General features: G+C 39.9%; 1 protein-coding gene across 1 annotated transcript; it reads right to left on the bottom strand.

Annotated features, from left to right (window-relative positions):
• Nucleotides 1-11,595: 11,595 nt before the first annotated feature.
• On the bottom strand, nt 11,596-12,622 carry LOC113705826 (uncharacterized). The gene is made up of 3 exons (XM_027227735.1): nt 12,238-12,622; nt 11,968-12,181; nt 11,596-11,845 (listed from the first exon to the last, which is right to left on the bottom strand). The coding sequence occupies exons 1-3, from the start codon at nt 12,620-12,622 to the stop codon at nt 11,596-11,598; spliced, it is 849 nt and encodes a 282-aa protein (XP_027083536.1).
• Nucleotides 12,623-16,530: the final 3,908 nt, after the last annotated feature.

Below are 16,530 nucleotides of genomic sequence, written 5' to 3'. Positions count from 1 at the left end.
ACCTTGACTAGAGGTCACTAAGAGTAGCCCAAGTTTTCTCCTTCAAAAACTCACCACAACTCACTAACTAGTCACTCAAGAACAAGTTTAATCGGTTTATTTTGTTTGATTTCTTCCTAAGTTGTTGGATTGAAGATGAAATGAAATGTTTTCCTTTGGTGTTTTCCCTCTTCTCTCTCTCGGCCAGCAGCAGCAGAAATAAGGGGTAAAATGCTGAATTTTGGTGCTTAAATGGATGATAATTGTCTTGGGTCAAGAAGCCTTAAGGTGGCGACAAGTGTCACCACCACCACATTTCTTTCTTTCTCTTTCTTTCGTTGTCATTTTAGCCACTAATTTTCGGTCAACCTTGCTGCCAAGAGAGAAGATATTTTGCTCAAGTTCAATAAATTTGTTTGGTGAGAAAAAAATGGTGGTCAAGTGGTGCGTTCAATCGGTAATGCGCGGGACCCGCCGGTTCGCGCCGTTTTTCTTAAAAACTCACGTACTAGGGTTTTTACTTCCCATTCACTAACCTTATATCATTGCTACCAATCACATATTATTTCTCACTTAAAAGTCACTTTTAATCCTCAAATTTAATCCTTACTCTGTACCGAAAATTCATCCGGCGAAAAATCGCGAAAACCCTAGTTTTGCTCCAAACTTGAAACCGAAGCGTAAAACCCTATTTTCTAGGTTTACTTACACTTATTGTGAAATAATTGGGTAGTGGGCTTTGACAAATAATAATTTTCAAATAAAAGGGTATTTTTGAGAAAAATACAAGAAATTTGCGAGTCCTCACATTCTCTCCCCCTTAAAAAAAATTTCGTCCTCGAAATTTTACCTTCAGTTGCCTCAGACGAGTCTGGAACTTGTCGGTTGTCTAAAGCATAAACCTTTGCCGGTCTGCTAGTTCGTTTCCCTCCTTCATTCACTTGTGATTTAGCTCCATCCAGTTGCAGAGTATTGCTTTCACGTGACTGTCTCCTCGGACAGTTGCTAACTTGATGATCGCCACTTCCGCAGATTAAACATTTCCGCCCCTTTCTCCAATAATCGCTTTCGACATGATTTGCCTTTCCACAGTACCCACAGATCACGTGAGAAGCCATCTTTTGGCTTTCTTGAAAACTTTTCCCAAATCTGATTTGGCTTTCTTTTGTAGATCCTTCACCTATCGCCCCTAATGTCCATGGTGGGTGGGACAAAAAGTTCACTTTTTTCACTTTGGAAGGGACTCTCGCTTCACTTAATTCCTCCACTACACTACTCGATGCACTCCTTTTCTGGGTCTGGGAAGCTTTTATCTGTGCCTTTGCAGTCTCGATTCTTTGAGCTTTCTCAAGGGCCTCCGTAAACGTATTCACTTGTACTGCCGCTAATGCTTCTTGGAGTTCCAAATTTAATCCCTGTATAAACCGTCTTACTCTTCACCGCTCTGTGGCCACCAATTCAGAAGCAAACTTGGATAGTTTCGTAAATTTTGTTTCATATTCGGCCACACTTAGCGTTCCCTGGCGTAGTCCAATAAACTCTTCCTCTCTCCTCTCTTGAACTAAAGGAGGGAGGTATTTCTCGTTAAATTCCCTTATGAAATTCGTCCATGTCCATACGGTCTATTCTCTTTCCCATTTTGCTTTAATAACGTTCCACCACGCTCGGGCCGATCCTTCAAATTGGAACACCGCAAAGTTTACTTGTCTTTGCTCGGTGTAGTTCAAGACGGTGAAAATATTAATCATGGCCTCTAACCATTGTTCGGCTATATCCGGATCAGGTCCTCCAAGGAATTTCGGAGGAGTAAATTTCTGAAACCGCTCAAGAGCCTTATCTTCTCCGATTTCAGGGTTCCGGGGTTGATTCACGGCCATTTGGCCTTGTTGATCCACCAGTCTTGCCAAGATATCTGTCATTTGTTGCATTACCGTTGCCATTTGGTCTTCGGCTTCAACCCTCATTCCTTGCTCTTGTGCAGCTGTTGTTTCTCTTTCCTCTCTTGGCTCTTGAGCTCGTTCATTCCCACGGCCACGTCCACGTCCACGGCTACGTCTCCCGTCCATATATATTTTCCCCTCTCTTTTCTTTTCCCCCAAAAGGTAATTTAGTAAATAAACACGATAAGGTTATTAAAGTAACTATTGAGGGCACCAAATATTCAAATAAACATATACCCACATAACACGCCATACCAAAAGACGGATAAGCAAATACACAAATACATATCAAGTTGGACAGAAAACCATGTACATACAGGTATACTAACGTCATGTAGTAACAATATACAGGTAAATCAAAAGGAAAAGGTGGAGTCGCCCCAATATCAGCCCGTCTGGTCTCTCACGTCATTTACTATCCAAACTAGATGTCCCTGACCTCTTGTGCTCATTCTAGTCAGACAAAGCCTGTTCATGTTCCCAAAATACAAGTCTCAAGTATTTAGCAGCACCTCAACTATAGAGTACTCAGGCACGAGAATCCGAAATAAGATAATTCACATCTCGAGCTGCAGTCTCAAGAGCAAACTATCTACAATCGAAATTCCTACCCGACGTACCTATCTATGATCCTCAAATACCATGGAAAAGATTAAAGACCTATAACATTCACAATTCATAGCTTCACTTAGTCCCTCATACTTATTCACCACTTAGTCCAGGGTCACTCCGCGCCGAGACCACGCGAAGCAGCTATAGGTTTTATCCCTCAATCGCTTAACTTTCAAGTCAAATCGAATCAAATCAAATCCCACAGTCCGGCATCCTAAACTTCAGGCCTAGGATGCACTACAGGAATCTGAAGCCTAAACTCTGATACCACTTGTAACGACCCCACCTCTCCCTAAGGCGTACCAGAGGGTTCGGCGGGCCGCCTGCCCAGCTCTCGCCGGGACTCAGTCGTTCTTTAATCAAATCCAGAACAACTCACAAGAATAAATAGGGCAGCAATCCAAACTTAAAGTGGAACTTATATACATTGCTATCTCAAAAGGAAGTACAACCATCAAATGTACAAAGGTTCTCACTTCACCATACAACTAGCCCGTGCCAAGCACTAGGGCGAGAACCATTACAAAAGAAACAAAAGACCTAGACTAGGCTAGTCTATGCTCTCATCCTGCTCGCCGTCCCCTGTTAAGGAAAACAAAACTAAAGGGGTGAGCTAAAAGTTCAGTGAGGTTCCAAACAGATAATCAAACAATCAATTCAATACATTAAACATGGAGTATCAATAATTCAAGAAACATTTACAATGGAAAGCAATAGTAACATTCATTAAAAGGATACGGCTCACAAGGAGCAATTCGTTCATTCGTTCTCCTGACATTTCCTCTTATTCCTCCAATCATTTGAAAATGCATTTTTCGTTTATCAATAAACCCTCGTTCCTTCGTTCGTTCATTCATTCATTCATTCACCCCCGTCCTGGCCGTTGGCCAGTCTCCACCAACCTACAGGGTAATACTCGAGTATACCAAACGTTCACCCAAGTCCCTAATCGCCCGACCGAGTCCGCTTCTGGCTCGAGACGACCGGTAACAAGGGGCAATGGCCAGTTCAGCCCAAAAGGCTTACATTCATGCGCAAATAACATTTCAATCATTAAATCCTTGAAAATTGCACAGTTATTTAGGTCGAGTGCGATAAAGTACACACTCGCCTAAAAAGCTCGTTTTGGAAATCATTAAAAGCACTTAACACATTAGCAAATGATAACAACAAGCCATAGAATCAAATAAGGAACACTCACCTAGAAATGCAAAATATCGTGCAAAATATCCTTCCGGATATTACCCTTAATCACCAATGAAACCTAAGGTTGAACAAGAGAACATTATTATAGTTTATCGAGCAAAACATTTAAGGGAAACAAAGAAACCCGACTAATTAAGAGTAAAACGCGTAAAGATGACTTTCAAGTAAGAAGAGGGTTGTTTGAACCCAAGAATGAAAAATCATGTTTTAAAACGGAAAACCGGTCATGGTATTGGCCAAACAAAAGTATACAAGTTCAAATAGAAACCTAGCTCTCGGCGAAAATTTGGGCAGCACGCCCTTTGTGTTTACCTAATTTTCCAGCCATTTTGGCTTCATTATTTTTCCTCAACCACAACCCAGCATCACACATAAGTAATTCAAGTTAAGAGCCGTTCCATAGGCTCACAATATCATAAGATTAAGAAATACAGTAATAACAAGTGCAGAAATTCAATTTAGCAAAAGACAGATTTGACGTATGAAAGCGGAAATAACTTATCCGAGGCTACGCTTATCGGATTAAGACATAACCTATGCCGTTTCGAAGCTAAGACTCAGGGTTACAATGTTCATGAAAGTCACTTAGTCCAGTTTCAAATGTAACTTGGTCAAATTCTCGAATTACTAAACCAGAAACCAATTCGTCGGCTGTTTAAACGCAGAACACTGTAATGGACATAACTCAGAGTACACAAGTCCGAATCAGGTGTTCTTAGAGGCATTTGAAAGATAACTCAGAATACTACAACTTACATGTTTTGGTAAAAAGCTAAATCAGAATGGATCCCAGTCAAAAAACGTGATAAACTGGACTTAACTGATCACACGGACTGCTTGGGAAATACTTAAAACAGTAAGGGTATTTTGGACTTTTCACATCCTACGTTGCTCCGATTGAGCTTAAATTTTACAGACACCTAGAAAATACCATTCTCTACAATTTTCATTCTTTGACCCAAGGCCAATTCGGCCTCTAGCATACATTTATAAATTCGGACAGAAAGTTGGGGAAATTTTCCAGATTCTGGAATTTTGAGTTTCTAGTGCAACTTTCCTTAATTTCTTGGTCTAATCCCTACCACAACACCTTATAACACTTCAATTGCAACATATAAGCATCATACAACAAATTGGGCAGAATTTCCCCAAACCCTAGTCATGAAATAAAAAGGGAAAAACTACTAAAACATGATAATCATCCATGATTCCTCCACAAAAATCAAGTTGCTAAGCTTAATTTCACAAGATTGTAAGTAAAACTTGAAGAGATAAGCTCTCTTACCTTGACTAGAGGTCACTAAGAGTAGCCCAAGCTTTCTCCTTCAAAAACTCACCACAACTCACTAACTAGTCACTCAAGAACAAGTTTAATCGGTTTATTTTGTTTGATTTCTTCCTAAGTTGTTGGATTGAAGATGAAATGAAATGTTTTCCTTTGGTGTTTTCCCTCTTCTCTCTCTCGGCCAGCAGCAGCAGAAATAAGGGGTAAAATGCTGAATTTTGGTGCTTAAATGGATGATAATTGTCTTGGGTCAAGAAGCCTTAAGGTGGCGACAAGTGTCGCCACCACCACCTTTCTTTCTTTCTCTTTCTTTCGTTGTCATTTTAGCCACTAATTTTCGGTCAACCTTGCTGCCAAGAGAGAAGATATTTTGCTCAAGTTCAATAAATTTGTTTGGTGAGAAAAAAATGGTGGTCAAGTGGTGCGTTCAATCGGTAATGCGCGGGACCCGCCGGTTCGCGCCGTTTTTCTTAAAAACTCACGTACTAGAGTTTTTACTTCCCATTCACTAACCTTATATCATTGCTACCAATCACATATTATTTCTCACTTAAAAGTCACTTTTAATTCTCAAATTTAATCCTTACTCTGTACCGAAAATTCATCCTGCGAAAAATCGCGAAAACCCTAATTTTGCTCCAAACTTGAAACCGAAGCGTAAAACCCTATTTTCTAGGTTTACTTACACTTATTGTGAAATAATTGGGTAGTGGGCTTTGACAAATAATAATTTTCAAATAAAAGGATATTTTTGAGAAAAATACAAGAAATTTGCGAGTCCTCACAGAAACCCTAAGGTGCCAAGCGTCACCTTCCTATTCAAAGTTGGACTTGCCTAACTTTCTTACCTTTACTAAAACTTCAATTTTGACCCAAAAATCATCTTCATTTCCAACCTCTTGGCCGAACTTCTTAAGGAGAGAAAAGAAGAGAAAGCTTCAACTACTTCTTCCATTTCTTGCACAAATCTTGTGATTCAACCACCAAAACTTGAAATTACTCCATAAAAATCCTTTGCTAGGTAGGATTAAAGAAGGTGGTGTAGTTGTTTTGGAACAGGGAACCCTAAGCTACTACCTTTCTTGAGGTGTCAAGGTATGTGGTGTAGAAACTCATTGTTTGTTCCTAATAATGATTTATTAGTGACTTGTGGTAGCTAAATAAGTTGTTTTGTGGAAGATTTCATGGATTAAAGTGGAGTTAGATAAATTTTTGATTTTTTTGGGGATTTTTCTGTTTTCATATGATGGTTATGATTGGCCTTGGATTGATAGCTCTAAATTGTGTTAAATGGAGCCTTTGTGCGTTAATTGCAGTTATTTGTGAAAAATTTCAGAATTTGTGCGAAAATTCCAGTTTAGGGTTTCATCTTACCCTGTTCTGCCCGGTTCTGTTTTATAGCTGCCTGTAAAATTTCAGCTCAATCCGAGCACTGTAGCATGTAAAAAGACAAAAATACCCCTGACTGCCATAGGTAGAGCTCTGTGGACAGCGTTGACATTTCACCAATCTGACCGCGTCTGTTCACCCTGATCCGTATTGAATTAGCATTTGCCCAAAATGTGGAAGTTGTAGTGCTATGTCTTAGATTTCCAATGGCCCTGAAAAAGCCTCAATTGGACTTCGGTAGCCTGAGTTATTGTCATTTAAGTATCGTGTGGTTAACTAGCCTGATTGTGAGAGTCTGGTTCTTTAATTTGAAATTTTTATTTGGTTACACTACGAACTGGACTGATTGGTCTTCATCAAAGTTGTAGCCCTTTATCTTAGCTTCGAAACGGTATAAATTGCACACCAATTCGATAAGCGTAGCTTCGGTTGTGTCCGATACGCTAATCGACGTCAAATCTGTCTTTTGTTTTATAGCTTAAACTTCATTTTCGGACATTTTCCTAGCTTGATGTTGTACTTGTATGATATTAAGCCTATTGAACGGCTTTTGAAATGAGATTATTTTGTGTGTGACATTGTGGCTGCTTTGAGGAAAAATGAAGCCATGATGGCTGGAAAAGTAAGGAAATTTAGGGGGAAATGCTGTCCAATTTTCTAGGCCGTCTGATTCCTTTAAGTTGGAGTTGCATTGTGGTAGAATAAGGGGGTTTGGGGTTGTTTGTAACCCTCGTACCAGCTGTTATCTGTCTGCTAAAAAAAAATTGCATTTTTATTCTTTTGTACTAGTATATAACTTGGAGAGGCACCCAACTAGTAATCGAGCCTCACTTGTGCATCCCGTTTACTCGGTTTTGGATGTGGAAACTTCAACTACTTTACCTTTGTTATTCTTAGGGTTTCACGGTGATTAAAGCCACTTTGCATGAAAATTTTGACGTACCTGTGCTTGAACTGGTGAGTGTACCACTTCCCTAATTTGTTGCTTATCTGGCTATCCGTGACTTTTGTATACTCTGTACGAAATGAGGGTGTACTTTATCACTCTCGTTTCTCTCGTCTATTTACTTTGTTTCCTGCATACTGTATAAGTCTGTATTTACTCTCTGTATCTGTTATTTGTATCTGTTCTCTATAGAAGTCTGCGACCTCTGAGCTCAAAACCTGTGGCTAGTTATTCGAGTCGAGTCGGCAAGGGCCAGGTCGATTAAATAACGAACCACGGTAATCTATTTCTAGGAATCTTTGGTATTGAGACTCTTGATTCCAGTATACTCGAGTATTATCATTTCTGTTTCTGTTGAGGTGTTTGGGCCCGGTAAGGGGTATGTTTGGTGGACGGAATTTGGTGTAAAGTGGGGTCTACGGATATGGTTGTTCTTTAGACGTTGACGGAGAGTCAACGAGTTGGGATCAAGTACTGCAATGGAAATCTGGCTCCTGAGAATAACCTGTATCCTTCCTATTTGAATCATTGTGTCTAACTGCTTTACTTTATATCTGACATGTATACCTGATTGGTTAAATGTGAAATGCCATGATTTTACTGCTATATATTTTGGTACCTCATTGTGCGTAAGCTCATCCCCTTTTCCGTTATCTTTGTTTTCCTTTCAGGGAACAAACTTTGAACTCACTTTGAACTCATGGTTTTGGAAGAAAGGGTCGAGCTACTGTATATGTTATTTTGTTAAACTCTTTTCCGACCGAAACCCTAATTGTATTTTGAACAGTATGAATACTTTGGCTTGTACTTTAGTTAACGAACCACGGTAGTCTGTTTCTAGGAATCTTTGGGTATTGAGACTCTTGATTCCAGTATACTCGAGTATTACCACTTCTATTTCTGTTGAGATGTTCGGGTTTTGGCTTATACTTTAGTTAATTTGTTCAAAACTCCGATGTAAATGAGTATTTAACCTTGGTTGTTCAGTGTATGCATTTGAGATGTTGCTCTCCTATGGATTTGGTAAGTTATCTTTGAGCGTGGTGGTCTTCAATTGATTTTTTTTTAGGGTTCTATCGCGCGGAATATAGGGTTTGTATGAGTTGTCCCCGTAGTTCTGGCGAGAGTTGGGTAGACGGTCCGCTAAACCCTTTAGTTCGTCTTAGGGTGAGGTGGGGCCGTCACAATGAATAGTACTCGCGCGCGCGTTTTGTATCCGTTTTCTCTCGAGTTTGTTTCACTTGTGCACTAAACCTCCAATGTAATTCCTTTAACACTATAATTATTCACTCTTAGTAGTCTAGTATAAATCTTAAATTTTCACTTAGAAGTTTTGACGCGAAAAACGCGAACTTCTGATTCGCGCTCGATAAAAGCGAAATTTAAAAGAAATTCTTGTAATGATAATATAACTAGCCAATATTAGGGTAAATAATCATAAAAATAATCATTTTAGAAATAAAAATACGAGTCCTCACATCCTCTCCTACTTAAAAAAATTTTGTCATCGAAATTATACCTTGATTTGAGAACTGTTTGGATACTTTTCTCGAATCTCTTTTTCAACTTCCCTGGTTGCTTTCTCTAGTCCGTGATTCCTCCATCGAACCTTCACCAACGGAATCCGTTTGTTTCTCAATTCTTTCACCTTACAATCTAGAAGTTTTATCGGTTTCTCCTCATAGGTCAGTGCTGCATCAATTCCAACATTCTCCGGTTGTAGGACATGAGACGGATCTGAATGACATTTCTTAAGCATCGATACGTGAAAAATATTGTGGATCCGAGATACACTTGATGGCAATTCCAACTTATAGGCCACACTTCCTACACGTTGAACAATCTTATATGGTCCTATAAATTTTGGTTGTAAGTTCTTTCCTTTTCCTGCCATCAAACTTGCTTTCAGAGGGGTAATCTTAAGGAAAACTTGATCTCCAACCGCAAATTCTAAGTCATTCCTTCGGTTATCTGCATAACTTTTTTGACGACTTTGTGCAGTTTGAATCCTCTGGCGTATCAACTTCACTTTTTCGTTCGCCTCCTCAATCCAAGGTACTGTAGTCGGGTTTAAAATCTTTTTTTTCCCAATTTCACCCCAACAGATTGGAAATCTACACTTCCGACCATACAGTGCTTCGTACGGAGCCATTTGAATAGAAGAATGAAAACTATTATTATAGGCAAATTCCACCAAAGTCAAATACTTACTCCAATTCTCCCCAAAATTCAAAATACAAGTTCTTAACATGTCCTCAAGCATCTGAATTGTCCTCTCAAACTGTCCATCTGTCTGGGGGTGGTAAGTAGTGCTAAGTTCAATTTAGTTCCCAACACTTCTTGTATCTTTTGCTAGAACCGCGAAACAAATCTAGAGCCTCAATCGGACACAATACTTACAGGTATCCCGTGTAGCCTTATAATCTCATCTAAGTATATAGTCAACTTCTCCAGTGGGTATTTTATACTAATCGGCAGAAAGTGAGCCGATTTGGTCAATCTATCCACTATTATCCAAATGACATCATGACCTCTTTGTGTCCTAGGTAATCTAGATACAAAATCCATGGTGATATTTTCTCATTTTCACTTAGGTATTTTTAAAGGTTGCAAAAGACCTGATGGTTTCTGATGTTCGGCTTTAACCTGTTGGCAAATTAAGCAGGTCTGGACAAATTGAGCAATTTCCTTTTCATGCTCTCTCACCAGTACAAACTTTTCAAGTTCTGGTACATTTTATTCTCTCCAAGGTATACCGTGTACTTCGATCGGTGTGTTTCTTCCAAAATTTTTTTCTTAAGCCCTTCGTCCTTTGGCACTACTATCCGATTCCAAAACCTCAAAACACTATTCATTCCAAAGTTAAAATCCAACTTTTCTCCCTTTTTGACTTTTTCCAACCACTTTTGTACTTTAGAGTCCCTTCTCTGAGTTTCTTGATACGTTCCAACAAAGTGGATTTCACGGCAATATTTCCAAGGATCACTTTTTTCGGTTCAAGTCGGGGATTCCATATACTAATCTCCTCCAACAAGTGCATCTCTTTAATCATCAATCCTGCCACTTGCACTTGACGACTTAAAGCATCAGCCATTACGTTGGTTTTTCCTGGATGATACTTTATCGTGCAATCATAATCTTTCAAGAATTTTATCCACCTTTGTTGTCTCAAATTCAGCTTCTTTTGAGAAAACAAATACTTAAGGCTCTTGTGGTCTGTAACAACCTCGAATGTCACTCCATAAAGGTAATGCCTCCACTTCTTTAATGCAAACACTACAGCCGCTAATTCCAAATCATGAGTTAGGTAATTTTTCTCGTGTGGCTTTAATTTCCTAGAGGCATACGCTATCACTTTCTCATTTTGCACTAATACACATCCCAAACCTTCCTTTGAAGCATTTGTGTAAACCACAAAACTATCATTCCCATTCGGTAGAGCTAATACAGGTGCTCTTGTCAAACATCTCTTCAACTCTTGAAAACTTTCTTCACACATAAGACTCTATATAAACTTTCCACTTTTCTTAGTCAACTCAGTCATGGGTCCAGCAATGCTAGAAAAATCCTTGATAAATCTCCGATAATACCCTGCTAGCCCTACAAAATTTCGAACTTCAGTAGGGTTTTTCAGTTGCTTCCATTTAGAGACTGCTTCAACTTTGATTGAATCCACTTTAATCCCGTCCTTAGAAATTATATGACCTAAGAATGTCACTTCCTTCAACCAAAACTCACACTTGCTAAACTTAGCGTACAACTTATATTCCTTTAAAGTTTGTAAAACAATTCTCAAATGTTTCTCATGATCCTTCAAGGTCTTAGAGTACACCAGTACATCATCGATGAACTACTACAAACTGATCCAGGTAAGGCTTAAAGACTCAATGCATTAAATCCATAAAACCCGCAGGTATATTGGTCAATCCAAACGGCATTATTGCGAACTCGAAATGATCATACCTCGAGTTAAAAGCAATTTTAGGTATATCCTTTTCCAAAATCATCAATTGGTAGTAACTCTGTCTCAGATCTAGCTTTGAGAATACTACCGCCCCTTGCAATTGGTCAAATAACTCATCAATGTGGGGCAAAGGATACTTATTCTTAATGGTGACATCGTTTAAATCTCGGTAATCTATACACAGCCTTAAACTTCCATCTTTCTTCTTAACAAACAAGACCAGGGCTCTCCACAGTGAATCACTCTGCTTTATAAAATCCCACTCTAGTAAATCCTATAGCTGCAATTTCAACTCTTTCAATTCAGTTAGAGCCATCCTATACGGCATCTGTACTCCCGGAGTCATATCAATCTTAAAAGCTATTTGTCTTTTCAGGGATAAAGACTCTAACTCTTCAAGAAAAATATCCGGATATTTCTTCACTACAGGCATATCGTCTAATCTCACTTTATCACTAGGAGTATTTATAAGAAAAGCCAAATATCCCTGATCTCCTTTACTTAACATTTTTCTAGTCGAATCCCTGAGATAAGTGTAGATGAGACTAATCTACCCCTTACATCCAATTTTAGGGTTGCCTCTCCTAGAATGCACAACTCTACCATTTTTGTCTTACAGTTCAACTAAGCATTGTAACGGGCTAACCAGTCCATTCCTAGGATCACATCATACCCCTTAATCGCTAAATCCATTAGATCAGCCAGTAATTTTTGTTCTCCAACCCATATCTTACAGTCTCTATATACCAAATTAGCTAGTAAACTTTGATCCCTAGTTGGTGTTCTAACCTCCAAATTATAAGGTAATTTAATAGGCTTCAGATCTATTTCACTCATGAAGTTAGGGTTTACAAAAGAATCTGTTGCACCCAGATTAATTAAACCTTAGCTAAATGATGAAAAATAGGGATCGTACCTTCGACCATCTTAGTAGCATCGGAAATCTGTTGATAGTCTAATATGTAAACCCTAGCAGGTACCTTTGGTCGACTCCCTCCAGCACTAATCTGCTTAGAGGTTGACTTTTCTTGCCGTTGAATGCTATCTCCTATCTTCAGCTTATTTGGACAATTCATGAGTTGGTGTTCGGCACTACCACAGAACAAACATTTTCCCGACTTTCTCCAACAATCATTCTCCGAGTGATTTGGTTTGCCACAGTAACCACAATTAACTTGAGGGGTTACAGCCGGATCATTAGAAGGCACTCCTCTCGATTGAACCGGCCCACTACGACCTCCTCTGGATAAATCTCCCCTTGAATCTCCTGCAGTCCTTACTCCTCCCATTCCTCTTCCCATCTTGGAAGGCGGGGCATTTTTACTAACTTGACCAAAGGTATAACTAGAAATATTCCTTTTCCTAGAGTGAAAGTCCCTAACTTGCATCCTTGCACTCTCAACTCTCCATGCTTTCTCCAAAGCTTCAGTAAATGTAGAGATTTGGATTGCAGTCAAACCCTCTTGAATCTCCACATTAAGCCCTTGTACAAAATGTCTTATCCTTTTCCACTCATTAATCACCAATTCGGAAGCGTACTTAGACAGTTTAGTGAACTTCCCTTCATACTTGGCTACACTAAGAGTTCCTTATCTTAACTTGATGAACACGTCCTTCCACTTCTCTTGGATCAGAGGCGGAAGAAATTCTCATTAAACTCTCTCGTGAAGTTTTTCCAATTCTAAGGGGTTTGGGCTCTTTCCCATTTTCCCCTTATCATGTCCCACCAGGCACTTGCTACTCCCTCAAATTGGAAGCAGCAAAGTTCACTCGCCTATCTTCAGTGTAATCTAAGGCAGCGACTATGTTGGTCATTCTCTCCAACCAGTTCTCTGCTACATCGGGATCAGGTTCTCCAGTGAATTTAAGCGGGTTAAATTTCAAAAACCTCTCCAAGGCTCTATCTTCCCCTCTATTCTGGGCCTCAAATTGGTTAAGTGGCCTTGGACCCTGTCTCTCAACTAACCGTTCAAGGATATCAGTCATTCTATTAATGGTAGTAGCCATTTGGTTACCCTCTAGATTCTCTTGTCCCTGGGTTGGCTCAGTTGCCGATCCCTGATCGTCCCCGTGAGGTTGGGTTTGCCTAGTTCCTCGCCCACGACCTCGACCACTCCTTCGTCCGTTCATAATTCTAGGTATGCCTAGTGCAAGAAATAAAAGTAATTACGCGAGAAAATACTTAATATAAGAACCACTCATGAAAACATTTAAAATAACAATAATTTACATATATTAGCACTTTAAAATCCATACAATTAGCAAGTCATGGGGTATTACAAAAATATTGCACATACGTGCCACAAAAATACTTTTAGTCATGTATGACTAAAGTAGAGCCAAGTGACTCAAAAGTAGGCCACACAGTCAAGCAAAATATAATGGCCTTAGCAGTAGCATCACCCCAGTTATTTCTAACTACAAAAGTTAAAAGTCTATCACTCTAGGTCTAGTCCACAGTAGGACTATCAAGTGGAATCTCCTCCTTAGGGTCCTCCTCCGGATCCTCCTCCTGAGCCGGACTCTGAACAACGTCCATCACCTCGTCAATCAGCATAGTAGTATCTGCTAGGATCCCAGCGGCCCGATCTCGGACCTCCTCGCCTATCCTAGGAAGTCGAGCCCTAACTCTCTGAAACTCATCACGGGTCGCCTCAGCTCTAGCCACCTCGTCCACTACGATCCCCTCTAACTCAGCAATCCTAGCACTCCGAGCATTCACCATAATGCTCAGCTCCTCCACCTCCTGAAGTAGAGCTATGTTGGTATTCACCAACTGGCGACGTTCATCATCAAGAGCAAACATGAGATTATTCAGATCAGCGTATGTCGCCCTACAGATACATCGAGGAAATCTAGAAGAAGGCGAGTAAGGCACACGAGCTCCTCCACCCTGTGCTCTATAGTAAATAGACCTAAGGGACTCCACGTGGCCATTAGCCCGACCATTACCATTAGCAGCAGTTTCCCCATTTCAGTTCTCTATCCCTGCAAAACAACCATAATTTTCGGGTTAGAAACTTAGAGTCACTAACTCGCTCAAATATTACTTAGGATATAACTAAATTATCTCATTCCTATTCTTAGAAGTAAAGTCTCTAGTATATCTCCTAAATAGATCTCCAACCTAGTGCTCTGATACCAACTGTGACGGCCCCATTTTTCCCTAAGGCGAACCAAAGGATATCCGCGGGACGCCTGCCCAACTCTCGCCAGGACTCAGTGCAATTCCAGTTCAAACTTATTACCAATAATAACTAATAAGACAAGACAAAGTAAGAAAGAAAAGTCGCTTCCATACATAAATATTCAATCTTACATCACAAATTCAAAATACATCAACTTTTCAAAATATACAACTTCCCAAAAGATGTCTAGACAAAACATTTTAAAATTCTAACCAAAAGAGCCATCAAGTAGGCTTTTCCATAATCCTCTTCCAGTTCATCTCCTGTTAAGGAAAACAAATCTAACGGGGTGAGCGGATGCTCATGAGGCGAAAAAAACATGCAAAACACATAGTTCAAGTAGCAATGGCATTTAAGCAAGAATTAAAGGTATAACATTTAAGCTGTAACAGCCCCACCTTCCCCTAAGGCGAACCAAAGGGGTTAGCGGACTGCCTGCCCAGCTCTCGCCAGGACTACGGAGCGGTTACACGCGTTCTAAAACGTTTCGGAAATGCAAAAGTGCGCTCGGACAAGCCACAAGAACCAAAATAACAAAATAATAAGCAAAAGGAAAACGATGAATAGTGCCTAGAATAGGGGAAACCGAGAACCCACCAAACAGTAATACATAGCAATTCAACATTTACAACCACACTTGGCATGTCAAAACTATACATATAGTATACACATATTCGGTTTGCCATTCAGAAGATGAACCCAATACACATTAGGGTTTCATGAGATGAGTTATTCAAAATAGACATATACATGGCTCAATTTGGCAACCAACACGTATGAGCTCCCAAAAGTGATTATTTTCCTGTAAGGAAAACAAAAGGGAATAGAAAGGGGTGAGCTTGCGCTCAATGAGGTACCAAACAGATAGCAATAAAATCATGGCATTTCATGTTTAACAAATCAGATACACATGCTAGATATAAAGCAACGGAACCACTGATTCAAATCAGAAGGATACGGGTGGCTCTCAGGAGCCAAATTTCCAGCTCAGTACTTGATCCAGACCGGTTGACCCTCCGTCAACGTATATAGAACCAAAGCGTCCGTAGACCCCTCTTCACTCCAAATTCCGTCCACCAAACACCCCTTTACCGGGCCCGCTCACCGTATCAGTAACAGAAATGGTAATACTCGAGTATACCGGAACCCAAGGGTCTCAATACCCAAAGATCCCCGAACAGACTACCGTGGTTCGTTATCTAATCGTCCAGGCCCTTGCTGGCCCGACTTGAATAACTTAGCCACAGGATTTGAGCTCATAGGTCACAGAAAGGTCGTTGGACACAAGCTTCCAAACGACGTCAGAACAGATACCGTTTCAGATACAGATAACAGATTCGGTACAGTTTCAGATACAGATACAGATAACAGATTCAGATAGACGTTCAGAATTGGAATATGAACAGACCAGAGAACGAGTGTGATAAAGTACACCCTCGCCTCCACTTTATCAAAGCAGTACTTGGCTTCAATAGTCATAAGTCAAGTATTCAGATATTCAGATATTTCACATAAAGGGTAGCAGGCAGTGGTACACTCACCGATTCAACTTCAAAAGTTTCACTTCAGATTGGCCTTAATCGCCAAGAAACCCTAAAATAATCAAAATAAACCAATTGAAGGTTTCATATCTAAAATCGAATAAACGGAATGCACAAGTGAGACATACTAATGCAAGGGTGCAAAAACATGATTTTCTTGAAAACAAAAAGATAACATCAAGACCTAGGCGCAAACAACCCAAAAGCCCTTCATTTCCATCAAAAGGCAAATCCAACTTAAAGAACCAAACGGCCTAGAAAATCGGGCAGCACTTCCCCTAAATTTCTTACTTTTCCAGCCATTAAGGCTTCATTATTTCCTCAAATCAGTCCCAACACCTCACACAAAAGTCATCTCATTCCCAAAAGCCGTTCACTAGGCTCAAAGTAGTACAAGTACAAAAGTTAGCTAGAAAATGACCGGAATAAGAGTAAGCCTTAAAACCATGCCAACCAATAGGGTTTCATAAAGCCATGCCA

This window comes from Coffea arabica, chromosome 8c (assembly GCF_036785885.1).
Source record: "Coffea arabica cultivar ET-39 chromosome 8c, Coffea Arabica ET-39 HiFi, whole genome shotgun sequence".
NCBI lineage: Eukaryota > Viridiplantae > Streptophyta > Magnoliopsida > Gentianales > Rubiaceae > Coffea > Coffea arabica.
Note: the sequence above shows the minus strand (reverse complement) of the source record. Positions and strands in the feature narration are given on the sequence as shown.